Genomic DNA, 15035 nt, shown 5'->3' with positions numbered 1-15035 from the left:
GGACACGATCCGAGCTCATTCATGGAAGTGCATGTCATGCAAAGTAGGTGTTACTTCCACTTGGAGTCTTGGTATGTAACCGATGCAGAGTCTCCCTGGAATAAAGTTGCTGATAGTTTTATTACAGTATCCCTGAGGCTGCTTTGAAAAACATTTGATTACTTGTGCCTCTTTGTATCTGTCTGTGAGCTAACAGCTCATATTGTCTACTGTGAACCAGGCTGCCAGAGCTGCAGAAGGAGAAGGCAAACAGAGGTTTTTCACCCAGGATATCAATAACATCATACTGGAGTAAGTATCCTCATCTCTTACCTGCCATTAATATAGAGGAAGGGGACACAACTCTGGGGAAGGGAGAAAGTTATATAGAACACGCTCCAGTGGTAAATCTAGGGGGAGAAGATCTCCTGGCTCTAGGGTTGAGGGGCATGGGTGGGGAGCTGCCCTGTGTAAGCTCCTCCTAGGTGTGTTGGGACTAACCCTGATGTACTCCATAATTGGCCTTAAATTGGAGAATACCAAATATTTGGGGTGGGGGTGAGGGTGGGGGAGAATTAAGAGGTGTGTCCAGTCATCCTGTTTCCATCTCCAGCTGATGTTTAAGATAAACTGTTGAAATGTGCTGTGCTTGGTCAATTGAATCAAATCTATAACTGGAAATAAAGTGGCCTCTTCTAATTACAATAGCCTTTTTCCATGAGGGCTCTTAGTCGTCCTATTCCTTGCTATCCAATCCAGAACGGTATAGGGAGTATCCCCTGGTTAGAAGAGGGGACTAAGAGCTGGAGCTGCTGGGTTCAATTCCTGGCTATGCCACTGATTTTCTCCGTGACTGGAGTGATTCCCTTAGCCACCCTGAATATTAGGTTTACCCATCTGTAAAACGGGGAGAATACCTACATGTCTTATCCAGCGTAATTTTCTCAAAGTGCTCTGAGAGCCTTGTATGAAGGGTGAAACGTGAAAAGTATGTTATCTCTGGTTTAGGCTGCAGTGTTTCTGTTGTGATCTGTTTTGACTAGGGTAATGTGCTCCTTGGGGAATATCTTTCTTGTTTCATTGCCTAAAGCTTCATTGGTCATCATGGTCCTGACTGCCTTGAAGGAAGTATGGAAGAAATGACAACTCTTGACCTATATTGGCTGTAATATGCTTGTTATGTGCTCCGTTATGATGGTGGTGGGCATGTACTGAGTGGAAAAGCCTAGACTGTGAGATTCCTGGAGTCAGCTCACCACATCCCTAGTATTATGTGACTTTCTTCATGTCAGAATATTTGTGTTACTTTGAGGAAACCATGTTGAAATCACAGTCAATAGTCTGTCTATCCTATTCTTCAGCATAGAGCTGCAGACCCGTGAGCTGAATAGCCAGATCCGATCCGGAGTGTATGCTCACCTGGCCTCCTTCCTTCCTTGCAGCAAAGACACACTGGTCAAACGTGCCCGCAGGCTTTATCTTTACGAACAGGTGGGTGATCTTAGAAGCAGCACAATATCCTTTAATTTGCACTTTGACCATGCTCTGGAGATCAGGAATTTTCTTCTTTTTATGAGGCACTATTGTCCTCTGCTGAGCATATAGCAGTCACCATGTCTAGTGGTACCGTTACAACACTGCTATTGTCTCTGAACTATGGGATCTCTTGAATGGAAAGTTCTGTGTGAAACCTCACCGTGTCCTGTCGCTCTTTGCAGGGTGGCCGACTGAAGGAGCCTCTCCAGAAGCTAAAGGAAGCCATTGGCCGGGCAATGCCAGAGCAGATGGCTAAATATCAGGAGGAGTGTCAAGCGCATACCCAGGCCAAGTTTGCTAAGTAAGCTTTTCCTTTTCTTCTCAATATCAATCTGTATCTCTTCTCAGCAGGTACCCTCCACCTGCAGGTTGCTCTTGTGGCCTTTCACTTCTTTTCAGTCTTTTGTTTATGTGTTTAAGCCTAGATGGAAAATTTCTGAAGGGCACAAGGGTTGTCAAGCTGTGTCCTTGCCCCTCGTGCTGTGGTCTTGCTGTAGCATTCCTGTAGATTACCAGAGGTTAGGGGATTCTGCTGTAGCAGCACCAGATGCTTCAGAGGAAGGTGCGAGAAACCGCCTAATCTCTAGTTGTTGGAGATTGTTTTAAAATCTGAAGCATGAGGATTAATATCTCTTCCATAATTTATGTTCGCTTTCTATAACTCCGGATGTTCTTGTCCATATCCATGTCAGTCCTTTTCTGAATCATTCTACATTGTAATATCTGTGGCAGTGAGTTCCACAGTTTACTGATTCCATTCTCTTCTCAGGATGCTGGAAGAGGAAAAGGACAAGGAGCAGAGAGACCGGGTTTGCTCTGATGAGGAGGATGATGAGGAGAAGGGAGGGAAGCGGATAATGGGACCTCGGAAGAAATTTCAGTGGAACGATGAAATCAGGTTTGGACAGATTGAGTCTTTGACCGAATCTTTTCCATTCGTTCCATTCCAGACCCTTGAGCTTGATGGAGCTGGGAGTACACAGTGTGACTTTGTTTTATCTCTGGCTTTCTGAGTGTGTCTGACCCTAAATACTGAATCCATTCAGGGTCTGCTCAGAGGTTTGGTGTTGCAATGTTTTATGAGGCCAGTGCAACATTTGTTAGTCTCAGATTCTGCGTGTATTCTAAAATGCTCCCGCTTCCAGGCATGGTGCTGGCTCTTCAGGAGACAGTAAGGGGCTTCAATGGGTAGATGCGAAGATAGTGGCTAGATGAGAAGTTTAAAGATATTTGATAATAGGGAGCCTTTTTGGGAAAGAAGGAGCTATACTGAGGACATGAGGTCCTACAGATTCTAAAATGACCAGATTGCTGGTAATTAAAACTGCTGGTAAGAATGCAGCAGCTGGGATTCTAGAGTCTGATAAAGAAGAATATGGGTAGGGTGGCATGGTTGAAGGGGAAAATGATAAAGGGCAAAGTGAAAACTGATCAACCCCTCATTGTCTCTTTGTTCCACAACAAGGGCACAACATTATATTAAGGGCTGGTTCCTTTAGAACATAAAGGAAACTTCACTTCACACAGCATCTAGTTGCCTTCTAGAACAAACTGCTGCAGTTGGTTATCAAGACAAACTGGCTTAATTTCAGGGCCATTAATAACAGCTAAAGTTATGGCAGAGGGCAACCACATCTTCTGCCACAGGGTATTAAGTTGCGGGAGCTAGGAAGTATCTACTCTCACACCTACTCACCCACTCTGCCCAGTTGGCTGGGTGCATTACTGTGGAGGTGTCACTCTTCTCTGAAGAATCACCACTTGGGAACTTCTGGGCTTGTGATCCTCGATCTGGTCCATAGTCTGACCCAGAATGGCAAATCCTAATGTGAGGAGACTGATAAAATATTCACTCAACTCTGGTTAATTGAGTGCACTCCGGGGGAAATTGTTGTGGGTAACCTGGTCTGAATCTGCCCATCTCTCAGGGAGCTGCTTTGCCACGTGGTGAAGATTAAACTGGATGGCTATGAGCTGGAGAAGAACAAGGCTCAGTCTCTGGAGGATTACGTGAAGACCTTTCTAGACGCAGAGGTCAAACCCCTCTGGCCGAAGGGCTGGATGCAGTCCAGGTGAGTCAGAGTGAGGCTGTCAACACTTTGCGCTCTGTTGTTCCTTATCTCAGAGGATCTTGCAGTATGTCAGACATGAGTGAGGTCTCATGTCTCAGTTGTGTTCCCATCTACCAGAAGGGAAAAAGCATCAGAATGATTAAGTGACTCGCCCAAGGTGTGTCAGTGAGTCTGTTCCATAAGTGGGAACTGAACCTGAGCTCTTCACTCTTAATTGCTAGGCTGTGTTTCCTCCTTACACATTCCACTGAGGAAGCCAGCACATGAGTGGGAAGTGGAGTCACTTTGGTGCTACTATTGGCTGTTCTCTTGCTTGTTTTGCTCAGTAGCTTAAAAGAAAGGCAGTGGTAAACCTCTAATATGGGGATTCTTCATCCCTTTTTCTGAAGTGAGTTGGTCTGAAGGGGAGAAGTAGGTCCCAGCTTTTTATAACCATTGTGTGAATGGTCAGTAATGGGTCTAACTGGACACCTGCATGCCTAGGTACTGCAGTTGTACACAGAAAGGAGGTTCACAAATGTGTGGACATTTGTAATGTGCCATTCAGAGAACGTGAGCTCGGCAGTGGGATTGGAAAATGGGTAAGGAGGATTCCGGAGCTTAGAAGGACGCTGCTGGATTTGAGGTTTGTAAAACATTAGCTTTTATGTGAGAGTAATAGAAATAGTTCCACTGCTGTGTTCTGAATTCCAAATAAATAAACATGGAAAACCGTGAACATTTCAATGTATAAACAAGCATTTCGTGCAGTTTAGGAGTAAAGTATCCATTGCAATTTGCGACTGAGTGCAGGAGAACTTAGACGTGAAATTGACTAGACAGTGACTATGAACAAAAATTGCTTTTCCCGGTTGCTTTTCAAATGCTCAAGCAAAATTCTCTGCTCTTCAGAGCTCACAGGCTAAGCTAAGGGCAGACAAGCAGACAGAAGGCAGGGGAAAATGAATAGGAACATTAGGCAAACTGTGTATAGTTTATATACAAGACAACTCAATTCACTGTACACAAGAAGGCAGAGCTTGGTTAGGCTACTGGTGTGCTGAGACCTCCGCTTATCATGTGAACCAATATTGTCTCTTGTTTCCTTGTTTTCCCAAGTTTGTCAGCATCCACCCATTGTCTCCTGTTTAAAATACTTAGATGGTAAGCCCTTTGGGGCAAGGGACTGGCTTTTGCTTCTGTGTTTGTACAGCACCTAGCACAGTGGGGGTCCTAGGTGCTATGAAAATACAAATGATGATGATCTTGAAGAGGAGCTTCCATGTGGACAGAATAGAGATTGTGTGGATGAGTTCAGAGACGTGGTGGTGCGTGCCGAGTGTATTTTAGAGTCTGAGCTGAGAGAGCGGCAGTTAGTGAAAGTAAGCTGGCATTTGTTTTTTTTAGTTTGTTTTAACAGCCAAATACATTTAATAACGGAGGAGCAGACATATTAAAAACATAAACCCTGACTGCATGTTTGTAATCTTTTTACCCAGACATCTAGAGCAGTGGCTCGCAACCTTTTCTGACTACTGTACCCCTTTCAGGAGTCTGATTTGTCTTGCGTACCCCCACATTACACCTCACTTAAAAACTACTTGCTTACAAAATCAGACCTAAAAATACAAGTGTCCCAGCACACTATTACTGAAAAATTGGTTACATTCTCATTTTTACCATATCATTATAAAATAAATCAATGGGAATATAAATATTGTATATAGAGCAGTACAAACAAGTCATTGTGTGAAACTTTAGTTTGTACTGACTTCGCTAGTGATTTTTATCTTGCCTAGTTTTACAACAGGCTACTATCTAGATGAGTTGATGTGCTCCGTGGAAGACCTCTGTGTACCCTCCAGGTGTACACATACCCCTGGTTGAGAACCACTGATCTAGAGGAGCAGCTGCCGTTATCCTTCTGTTAGCTGAATTGGTGTTAGTATTGCCACGCCAGTTGGTTTAGCCAGTAGCAGAGGGCTCGCTGTGAAGTTCTAATAATTAATAGACTTGGAGCCTGTGGAGAGAGTAGCCCCCACCCCACCCCAGAGGAGGACTTGAATGGGGACATTTTGTTGCAGTAGGAGAGAGGCTTCCTGAGAAGAATTGGGTGCCAAGTTACCAGCTTTTCCTGCCTCTGGCAGTTTGGCTCACCACAGCATGCATCATGGTACAGCAGAGTTCCGTTGTCTCCTGTGATCCCTGTCATTCTAGTGAGCACGGCTGGATAGAACTGATCACGGCTCTCTCTCCTTTGCAGGACTCTGTTCAAGGAGAGCAGGCGTGTGCATGGACACCTGACATCAATCCTGTGAGTATCTTGCAGCACTTGCCCTCTTCCTTGATTGTTGTTGTACTGTATTGTTGGTTGCTACCAAATAAAGTTCTCCCCGTTCGTTCTTTGCTCCTACGTGAGGCCTGCAGTCTTGCTTGTTCAGCTCTCTCCAGATGCAGCTTGGCTTTGCATGAGCGGAGAGCGTCTCTGGGAAGTAGCGTAGCTATAGTTTGCATATAACTTCACCTCCAACAATAGATTCGCGTGCACCTTGTTCGCCTTGAGATTTCTCCCAGATAAGAACTCTAACCTGGGCTGGGCTTTCCTAGAATTTAATCATTCAACAGAAAGGGCCACTTGTATGCTATACCCTTGGAGGGAACATGGATACAGCTTGTGCTTGGTTCCATCAGTATGCAGATGGCACCCTGCTCTATTGGTCTTCATTCAATGTGGACTTTTTCTTATTGCCTGGCTGAAGGAGGGTCTGGGATAAGCATGGTAGCTAAGGCTCATTGCAGGCAAGAAGGAGGAATACCAGTTTGCCAGGAGAACCATGTGGAATTCAGCTGAGATGATGCCTGCCCTAATGACTTAGAGGAACCTTCCTGACAGAGTTTTTCTGAGGATGCTTCTGGATCCATGATTTCTCCTGGCATCCCGGGTAGCTGGCCTGAGCACAAACGATTGTGGCAGTTTCTCTCTGCGGGCCTCTTATTATAGTTCCTTTGTGACTTCTGGAATGTGTTATTGCAGTGTACTCAGTTCAACACTGACTCGATAACTGGTTCAGGACATGCAGGCCAATTGCTTTCAGTGACTAGTGCTCCACCAACACTTCTGCCTCCTCCCTCACTTTCCTTGGGCTCCTGGATGGAAGTCAGGACTTTCTAGAGCAATAGCAAACTTCATGTGGTTTGAGTCTTAGCAACCTGAGAAGCTGCCTCTCTTCCTATGAATCTCAGTGGAGATCAGTTGGTGCGCTCCTTAATTGGCTTGTTCTCCAGGGAAATTCAATGAGCCCATATGTCTTTTGTCTCTCTCCAAACAGGGCGAAGAAGAAAGTTATGGCTCCTCCAAAAGTGAAGGTGAAAGTGAGTTTTGTTGTCTCCCTGCCTCCCGGAGGCTGTACTTACCTGTCTTGAGATGGGGAGGGACAATGTTGCTTATGATGTGCACTGAACTGTCCCCATATCAGGTTGTTATACCAGAGAGGGAGGATCCTTCTTAGTCTCCACAGGTCAGATGCTGTCTGTGAGAATGTATGGGGTGGAGGTAAACTCCAGCTGGTTCCAGGGCATTTGGATACTAACATGATTGTATATGAAGCAGACATAGCAAGCTCTGCAAAGGCTGCATTAATAGAACAGGTATAAAAGATCTTGCTTTAGAGCCACCGTGGAACACAAATAAACTCGCTAAGTTTCCCCAGTAATGTCCTTCTCTGAGGAAGTGAAGTATTCAGTGGTTCTCGTAACATGAGAGCAATTGAGTATGTTTGTTTAGCTGAAAAAGGGCAAAGCCTCCACCATCCATCTAGATTCCCCCAAATCTGTAGGCCCCCAAAGTCTGTAGACTTGTCTTACATTTTAACAGGACTCCTCAATTCCTTGTCTCCACTGAAATCCAGCGGTCATGAAATCTCTTGCCCGTAGTTACCTCTGTCTATACTTCAAATAAGAGATACCAGCAGTAATGTCTGGCAAATGTTGACTTTCTAAAGGCAGTTTCTTTACCCCATTTGAGAGGCTCCTCAATGGGGTATTTCCAACCCAGCTTAGAGCAGAAAGGAACTGGAAACTGAAAGTCTGTTCTGGCAAAAGTTCCCTTCTAGCTTTGTCTGGTATCTGCATGGGGTGATTGTTCCGTGGGTTGGCACTCAGGTGGGTAGTTTGCAGCAGGGCTATGTGAGTAATTTGAATACATTGTGCAAGTGGGGGGGAAAAAAAGCAACCAGCTACAGCACTGTACAGCTGCAATTGTTGCTCACAGGATCTGTGGGCAAGGCAAGTTCCTGAGCTGTGTCTTGCCCAACTTCTGCCACCGGAATGAATGTAATAGGCAGCATTCATTTTCACCAGTAAACTCTGTGTAGCTGCGCGTCTCACTCCTCGTGACTTTCTTGCAGGACTCCTCCAGTAAGCCAGATAAGAAGACGCTAGTGTCTGTTCCACTGACCCACTCAAGTGGCCCGGTTTCTCTGCCTTCTGAGCCCCAGGGAGTGGCCATTGGCATCAGCTCCCAGACCAGAGAGCTCTTGTGTCTCAGCGTTGCCCAAGCATCTAGCAGCACTACTACACCTGCTGCCTTTAGCATGGATGACTCCCTGGACGAGGACTTAATTCGTAACCCAACCTCCTCCCTGGAAGCCGTGTCCAAGGAATTGGCTGTGCTTAACAGCCGAGCCTGTGGGAGCCCTGATTTCACCCTCCCTGGACCCCCAAAGCCTCCTTCAGAGAAGATCATGAGTCTTGCAACTTCAGAGGAGAAGCGGAACTTTTCTAAGTCCAGCTCTTCTCCTACCCCACCGCCTGCTGGCTCTCTACAATCACCTCTCAATTTCCTGGCCGAACAGGCCCTGGCTTTGGGCCAGTCCTCTCAAGACAAAAAGGCAGAGAGTTCTGGTTACAAAGAGCTGCCCTGCCAAGCGTCCCCCAGTAAAATCCTCCCCGATGTGCACCAGTCCAAACAGAAGCACCACAGCCTGCAGCGAACGAGTCATGGGCCCCAGACGTCCACCCCCTTGCCAGTTGCCCAAGTGAAAGTCTTTCACTCGAGCAGCCAGCAGCAGAAAAGCTTCACGTCCCCGGCTCCCCGGCAGAGCCCTAAGTCTGTCTCCCCCGTGCCCCCACGTTCCCTCCTCCAGCCGATCAAGCCATCGACCAAAGCTCAGGGCTTTCATTCCTCGGTCTCATCTGCGGGCAGCACTCCAGCTTCTAGCAGCTCCCACAAGAGCCCTGGCTCCTCAACGGCTTCCCTAAGCTACGCAGGAAAGCACTCCACCAGCTCTTCAGGGCAGTCCTACAAATCTCCCTTCGTTTCCAGCTCCCTCTCCAAGCATGGGGCTTCTTCCAGCAGCTCCACGTCGTCCGCAGTGTCTGCACACCAGAGCTCCTCCTCGGGGGGCTTGCTGTCGGGTGTGCAGACTCCCTCCCCAGGGCAGGCTTCCAGCCGATCCTCCCCAAGCTCCATGGTCAAAAAAACCCCTGTCTCTCAGAAGCTGACTCTCGTAGCGCCACCTGGTGGTCCAAATGGAGATTCTGGTGGAGGAACTCAGGGGGTAGCCAAGTTACTAACCTCCTCCATAAAGCCAGCTGTGGTTAGTAGCACGGCGTCTTCTACCTCTGTGCCAGTAAGTATATTGCTGGGACAGCCCAGCCTAACGTCATTGTGTCAAGCAATGTCTTGCTAAGATCTGCCTTAAAGTGAAAGCTTCAAAAGAATTTCAGGTGTTTCTTGAGGTTATTTATTTGTGTTACTGTAGCATCTAGGAGCCCTTGTTATGGACCCCATTGTGCTAGACGCTGTACAAACTCTGAACAAAGACAGTCCTGCCCCAAGCTGTCTGTTTAGATTCAGGAGAGTGTGTACTCAAATTCCATGGACATGGGATTTGCTGCAGAACATACCCTTTGCCACAGATTTGGTGCTCCAGAATCTAAGCTTTCACTTTTATTTAAAAAGAACCAAAGTTTTTAGCCCATTATGGGTTATGAAGAAAACCTTCTGAACTGCGACTTGAGTGTAATCTGTGCAGTGCTATCTGCCTGAATTTGCAGGCAGCCTGAAACAATAGCTCAAAGAAATGTCTGTGTCTGCTCCCCCATTCAGCTCAATAGGATGTAAACTCTGAAATCCAGCTAGACAAATTTCCACGATGGATAAAAATTGTGATTTAAAAAAAAAATCATTATTGTAAGAGAGAGATCAAATTTCTCATTTTCATATTGCTGATTCTTTTCTTCCCATTTTATAGTTTTAAATCGTCAAAGTGAATTTTTTGTACTTGCTTCTTTAATTAACTTCCTAACTCTTAGATTTTCAGGTTTTACAGAGAAGTTTTTTTACTAATTAGTTTCACACTACAGAAGCTTGTCTGTGCCAAAAAAGACAAGTCTAGACCTTACTGTGAGAACAAAACCAACTCAGACACAAAATAGATAAGCAAATTGTGCATGCTAGATTTGCAAACATCACCACTTTCCAATAGATTAAACTTGTACGAGTTAAGAAAGCTGTAATGCTTCAAGCAGGCTATAAGTCTTGCACTAGGGTTTGCAGTTTAAAGTCAAGTGGGACTGGTGCTAATAAATCATCCAGTTGCTTTTCAGAACACCACCCAGAGGAGCCTAAATTTGAGCTTAGGAGCCTTACTTTAGGTATCTATTTCTAAAGACGGCCTGTGTGTATATATAAAAAAAACATGAGTTTTTAATGCATTTAAAGTCTGAATAACATTGAGTCAAGCTTTGTTTTGAAGTATCAAAGAATTTATGCCACCAAGGCCAGTTCTATACTACAAATTTCTGCTGGCACAGCTCTATTGGCTGGGAATCACACCCCTTCACACCTGACTGACATAGGTGTGGTGGCAAAAGTCTCCAGTGTGGACAGTTACACAAGTAAAACCATGCTTTTCCTGGTGTAGCTTATTTTGTTCAGGGGGTCTGGAATAAACTATGCCAGGAGAAGCATAGTATTGCCAATATAAACTGCATCCACACTTGTCTGGCAAAGCCCTACTAGTATACTAATATAGTTCTACTGGCAAAACATTAGAGTAGATCAAAGAGAATTTTTAAAATAAAAATGCAATTTTAGCCCTTTAAGCCTGTGCATATGTATTTGCAGCATTAAGTTAAGCATGGAGGTAGTTTCACTGAAATCAGTGGGATTAGTCGTGAGTAAATTTACCTCTGTGCTTAAGTGTTTGCAGGATCAGGGCCTTAATTTTCATGATTTTGCTTTTTGTCCACAGAAATTTTTATAAAATTCAAACAGGTACCCTCCCCATAGTGGCATTTAAACATGACAGCATTTATAATTGAATTCAGTTTCCATTTTAATCTAAAGTTGCAGTGGAACAAATTTAGTTTTCCAGACTTCAACATGATTGATATCCTCCCACCTTAGAGATTTCAGTATTAACACTGGTTTCACTGCTGATCAATAACTGGACACTGAAATGTGTTTGTTTCACAAACTCAAACTGCCTCCACCCCTTCCCAGGGGCTAAAATCCTCTAATTGTCACCTACCCAGCTACCACAATCTCCTGCTTCTCCTTGACCACTTCCAGATCCAGGTCAGCCTGTTCTGTGCAGAATTCTGCAGCATACTGAAAATTCAGGTACTGTGCAAAGTAAACCCAATGTAGGATCTCATTAAATAATCCTGGAGCTACTTCTCATATTTACTTCTTGTGTTTAATGCAATGAACCCCGCGGTTTTCACTCCCAGAAGAAAGCTTATCAATTCTAGATGCCTTCATATAACAATCGACTGTCAAGTCAGCCATTCATATCTACTCTTTTTTCATAACACAAGAAGGGGATGGGCTGAGAGAGAGTTGCCAATTTGTGTGTTTCCTGTTTCTAATCAAGCTCTAGAGCTCTATGCCGTGCAGATTACTCAGAGCAAGAGCTTAGTAGGATTCATCAGAGAAGTAGGCATGTGACTGAAGAATATTTTCAGTTACACTGGTAGGATAAGGATAAGGATACAAGTTTATTGGAAATGAGCCCTTGTGCTTCGGGACATAAGCCAGAGGTTAGTAAGAAACTTCCCGTGTGGCAGTGTTCGTGCATGACAGCCAATCATAGAAGTGTTTACACCTTCTGAAGGATCAATTCACGGCTGCAGACAGGATTCCAGACTAGATGGACTGCTGGTCTGGGCCAGTGTGGTTGTTCTTCTGTTCCCAGAAACAGAACCTCCAGACACTGGATTGTTTGCATTATGGAGCTGGTCTTCTGGTATCTGGCAGGCAGGCATTCTGTGTATGGGGGAGGAGGCTTTGGGCATGGGTGGGGTGAGGGGGTTGGGTTGGGCAGAGCTCTCCTCATCCAATGGGAAAGCTGATGAGGTACCATTGTGTTTCTATTTTGACTAACTTTTGCTGTTTCATTTCCAGAAAGGAACCAGTGGAGCTGTGCTGCTAACCAGCTCTCCTCCCTTAAGTGTACTGTCTCCATCCTACAAGTCCAGCAGTCCAAAGCTGCCGGGTGCCCTGAGCTCCACCCCGCTGGGGATTATCTCTCCCATCCATTCCTTTCCTCTTCACGTCATCTCCTTCAGCTCGGACTCCTCCCCCAAAGCAGGAGTATCCAAGGATGCAATTGTCACGGGCCCTGCCCCTGGAACTTTCCACCACGGCCTCAGCCACAGTGAGTGTTTTCCCCTGTGTGTGTCTCTCATGCCTGTGCTGTAAGAATTGCATCAGGACTACTGTGTTAGACCATTGCATATGAGCCCATCTCTCATGTTGTTGCTTTGTGCTTGTAGTTCATGCGTTTGTGTCTTAAGCCAGTGGTTTTGGAGGCCCTCAGGCATGTACCTATAGCTAGCCCAGAAGTCCCAGCTATCTCTGTCTTCCACTGTTCAGCAGAACTAGTACTGGAGACAAAGCTACAGGCTCTAACGGCTGCAGCTACTCTGCTTGTTTCTGTCCTCAATGTGTATTTGTTCTTTTTCCCCCCACCCCTTCCTTTCTTTGTTTTTCTCTCTAGGTCTTCTGGCTGGCTTGCACTCCAGCCCGCACCATGCAGCACCACTCCCACACTCTGCCCTGTCCACCCATTTACCGCAGAGTTTGCCAGGTAACTTGTCAGACAGTCTTGTTTGTCTTGTGCCTTGAGTCATCTTCCGCCTTGATGGATGGCTCATCTTGGGGTGAAAGCACCACCGCCTTCAATGTTGTCTTTACTAGTGTAGTCTTTGCTGATGCTTCATTTCACCAGCCTCATGAGGTTTAGGGTCCTTAATGTCCTGTGCGTTTGCTGACTAGATGGTAGAAATCTTCCATTCCGGAAAGACAGACCCCTTCCCCAGATGCATTTTGGGATTTCTGAGTGTCTCAAGTGGTTTGGCTCTGTTCTTGGTGCATGTTAAAGGCCCACTCTACCAGGATTAAGAGCTTTATGTGGTTTTGCATAACTTGCCAGTACTGTCTAGGATTAAATGTGCTAGTTGCATAGAGAATTGTCACCTGTGACCTCGCGTTGAGCTATCTCCAGGAGGAAATACTGCTCCCATGCATAATATCATGCTAGTTGGCTGCCTCTTTTTCAGCCACAGCTTTATCTAGCGTTGGTCACATGACCTTTTTGTGAGTACGTTCATTGTGACCCCAGCTGGATACCTTCAGAACCAACACAAACCATGGGAGATCTGTGAGAAGCAGGTGACTTTCCTTCTCTGTCATTTTGTAATTAGAACAATAGCTGCTCTGGCTTGTGTGGCACATGGCAAAGCCACATAAAGGCAGTAGCATTTTATGGGTCTGGGAGCAGGGGGGAAGAGGGATACAGTCAGTGCTTGTAGAATCAAGATCCAAGTGTAGAGTGCTGTGCAAACACTGAAAGTGCAGCTCAGTCCTGATAGACGGCTGTTCCTGCTTTCTTAATCCTGGACAATGCCCCACATAACTCTATTAATGCAATTCAGTCCTGAAGGACAGTACTTCCTGCTGCTGTGTTTCACACTTGAGCAATGTGCCACATATGGGGGTGAGTGAGACAGCTTATTTTTGGTGGGCAAGGCCACTGGGGGTGGATGAACCTCTAGTTAATCTAGCCTTGTAACATAGCTTAGTATCATGTGATCTATCATCAAGGAATGTGTTCCTCTGCTGAGCAAAGGATATGGGCACTGTGCGTTAATGAGAACCCACATCAGTCCTCTTCCCCACTCCAACACCCAAGTCCTGGCTGAGATACAGTTTCTCTCCAATCAATACACAATAGAGTAATCGATGTGGAGGAGCAGAGAACAGGGCCCACCTGTAGTGACTAGGTGGGTGAAATCAGTAAGCTGTATCCGTGATGTAGATAATGGAGGAGACAAAAACCTTTTGCTTTATGTTGTGATGATAAAACCACATCCTCTAGGGACCATTGTTTTTAATTAAGCAAATGTGTACAAAATGTATTCTGTGTGTTGCTAAGAAGAAATCTCCACTCTATCAAAAGAGAACTGGTGACTTGATCATGGTCTTACAAGTACCTACATGAGGAGAAGATTTCTGACGATAGATAGCTCTTTAACAGAAAGGCCTAATGAGATCCAGTGGCCAGAAGCTGAAACTAGACACTTTCAGACTAGCAATAGGTGGCACCCATTTTAACTGTGAGGAGTTAACCACTGGAACAATTTACCTACGGGTATGGTGGATTTTTTATCACCGTTGTCTTTAAATAAACATATATACTCTAGCTCAACCAGAAGTTATGGTCTTGATGCAGAAATCTTTCAATAAAATTCTATTACCTGTGTTATGCAGGAGGTCAGACTAGATGATTTCATAAGGGTTCCTTCAGGCCTTAAAAATCTATGAATCTGTGTGGTGGAATAAACTATGACAAACTCTATGGAAATAAATCTCCTTTCTGTTGGAGAGGAGCACCTCCGAAGATTGGGTTTCAGGGTAATGTAGCCATTTGAAAACTGTATAGTCTGCAGTGTGTTGGGATGTCTCTGCCGTGCTGGGAATTGATGGAATCCTAAATTAAAGTGTGTGTAACAGCTGTCCAAAAGCATCTGAGCAAATGGCATGCAGTGTGTGTGTTTGCCATTCTGTCATCAATTTGCATGTTGGTGGAAATGCACGTGTATTTCTCTCCCAGTGGTTGTTCTAACTTTACTTGCCGCGTGTTTTGAAAGAATCCGTGTCATGAGTCCGCTCTAGAATCAGCAAAACCCTCTTTGCCTTGGGGTGGCTAGTACAGGATAAATTGTTAGTGCCCCATGCCCAATACCACTTCTGCCAAGCTATGCATTTCAAGTACACCAGTTCACGCCTTAGTTTGATGCTAGTGTAATCTCGATTAGAAACTTTCTACTTTCTTCAACTCTCTGTCTCTCTCTTGTCACTTCTCCTCTGTGGAGCCCCTTTTCCTTGCTCTACTTCCTCCTACTGTCCTTCTCCCTTACCTCTGGTGTTCAGACTCTGACTACTGGTGGTGCAGTGAGTTT

At 45.3% G+C, this 15035-nt stretch overlaps 1 protein-coding gene across 9 annotated transcripts in view; it reads left to right on the top strand.

Annotated features, from left to right (window-relative positions):
- UBN1 (ubinuclein 1) overlaps positions 1–15035 on the top strand; it is a 36921-nt gene that overhangs the window by 16193 nt on the left and 5693 nt on the right. For 5 of the 9 annotated variants that reach the window (XM_073362567.2, XM_073362569.2, XM_073362563.2 and 2 more), the window contains 10 exons: positions 221–291; positions 1341–1470; positions 1698–1816; positions 2285–2413; positions 3444–3587; positions 5830–5880; positions 6896–6938; positions 7973–9196; positions 11977–12229; positions 12572–12661. In XM_073362567.2, coding sequence (XP_073218668.1) covers positions 221–291; positions 1341–1470; positions 1698–1816; positions 2285–2413; positions 3444–3587; positions 5830–5880; positions 6896–6938; positions 7973–9196; positions 11977–12229; positions 12572–12661 — 2254 coding nt within the window. Of the gene's footprint in view, positions 1–220; positions 292–1340; positions 1471–1697; positions 1817–2284; positions 2414–3443; positions 3588–5829; positions 5881–6895; positions 6939–7972; positions 9197–11105; positions 11859–11976; positions 12230–12571; positions 12662–15035 lie in introns of those variants that run through there. The other 4 variants (XM_073362566.2, XM_073362572.2, XM_073362568.2 and 1 more) reach the window with 4 other exon arrangements.

Source organism: Lepidochelys kempii, chromosome 10 (genome assembly GCF_965140285.1).
Source record: "Lepidochelys kempii isolate rLepKem1 chromosome 10, rLepKem1.hap1, whole genome shotgun sequence".
Lineage (NCBI taxonomy): Eukaryota > Metazoa > Chordata > Testudines > Cheloniidae > Lepidochelys > Lepidochelys kempii.
The sequence above is the reverse complement of the archived record's forward strand: the minus strand, read 5'-3'. Positions and strand labels throughout refer to the sequence as shown.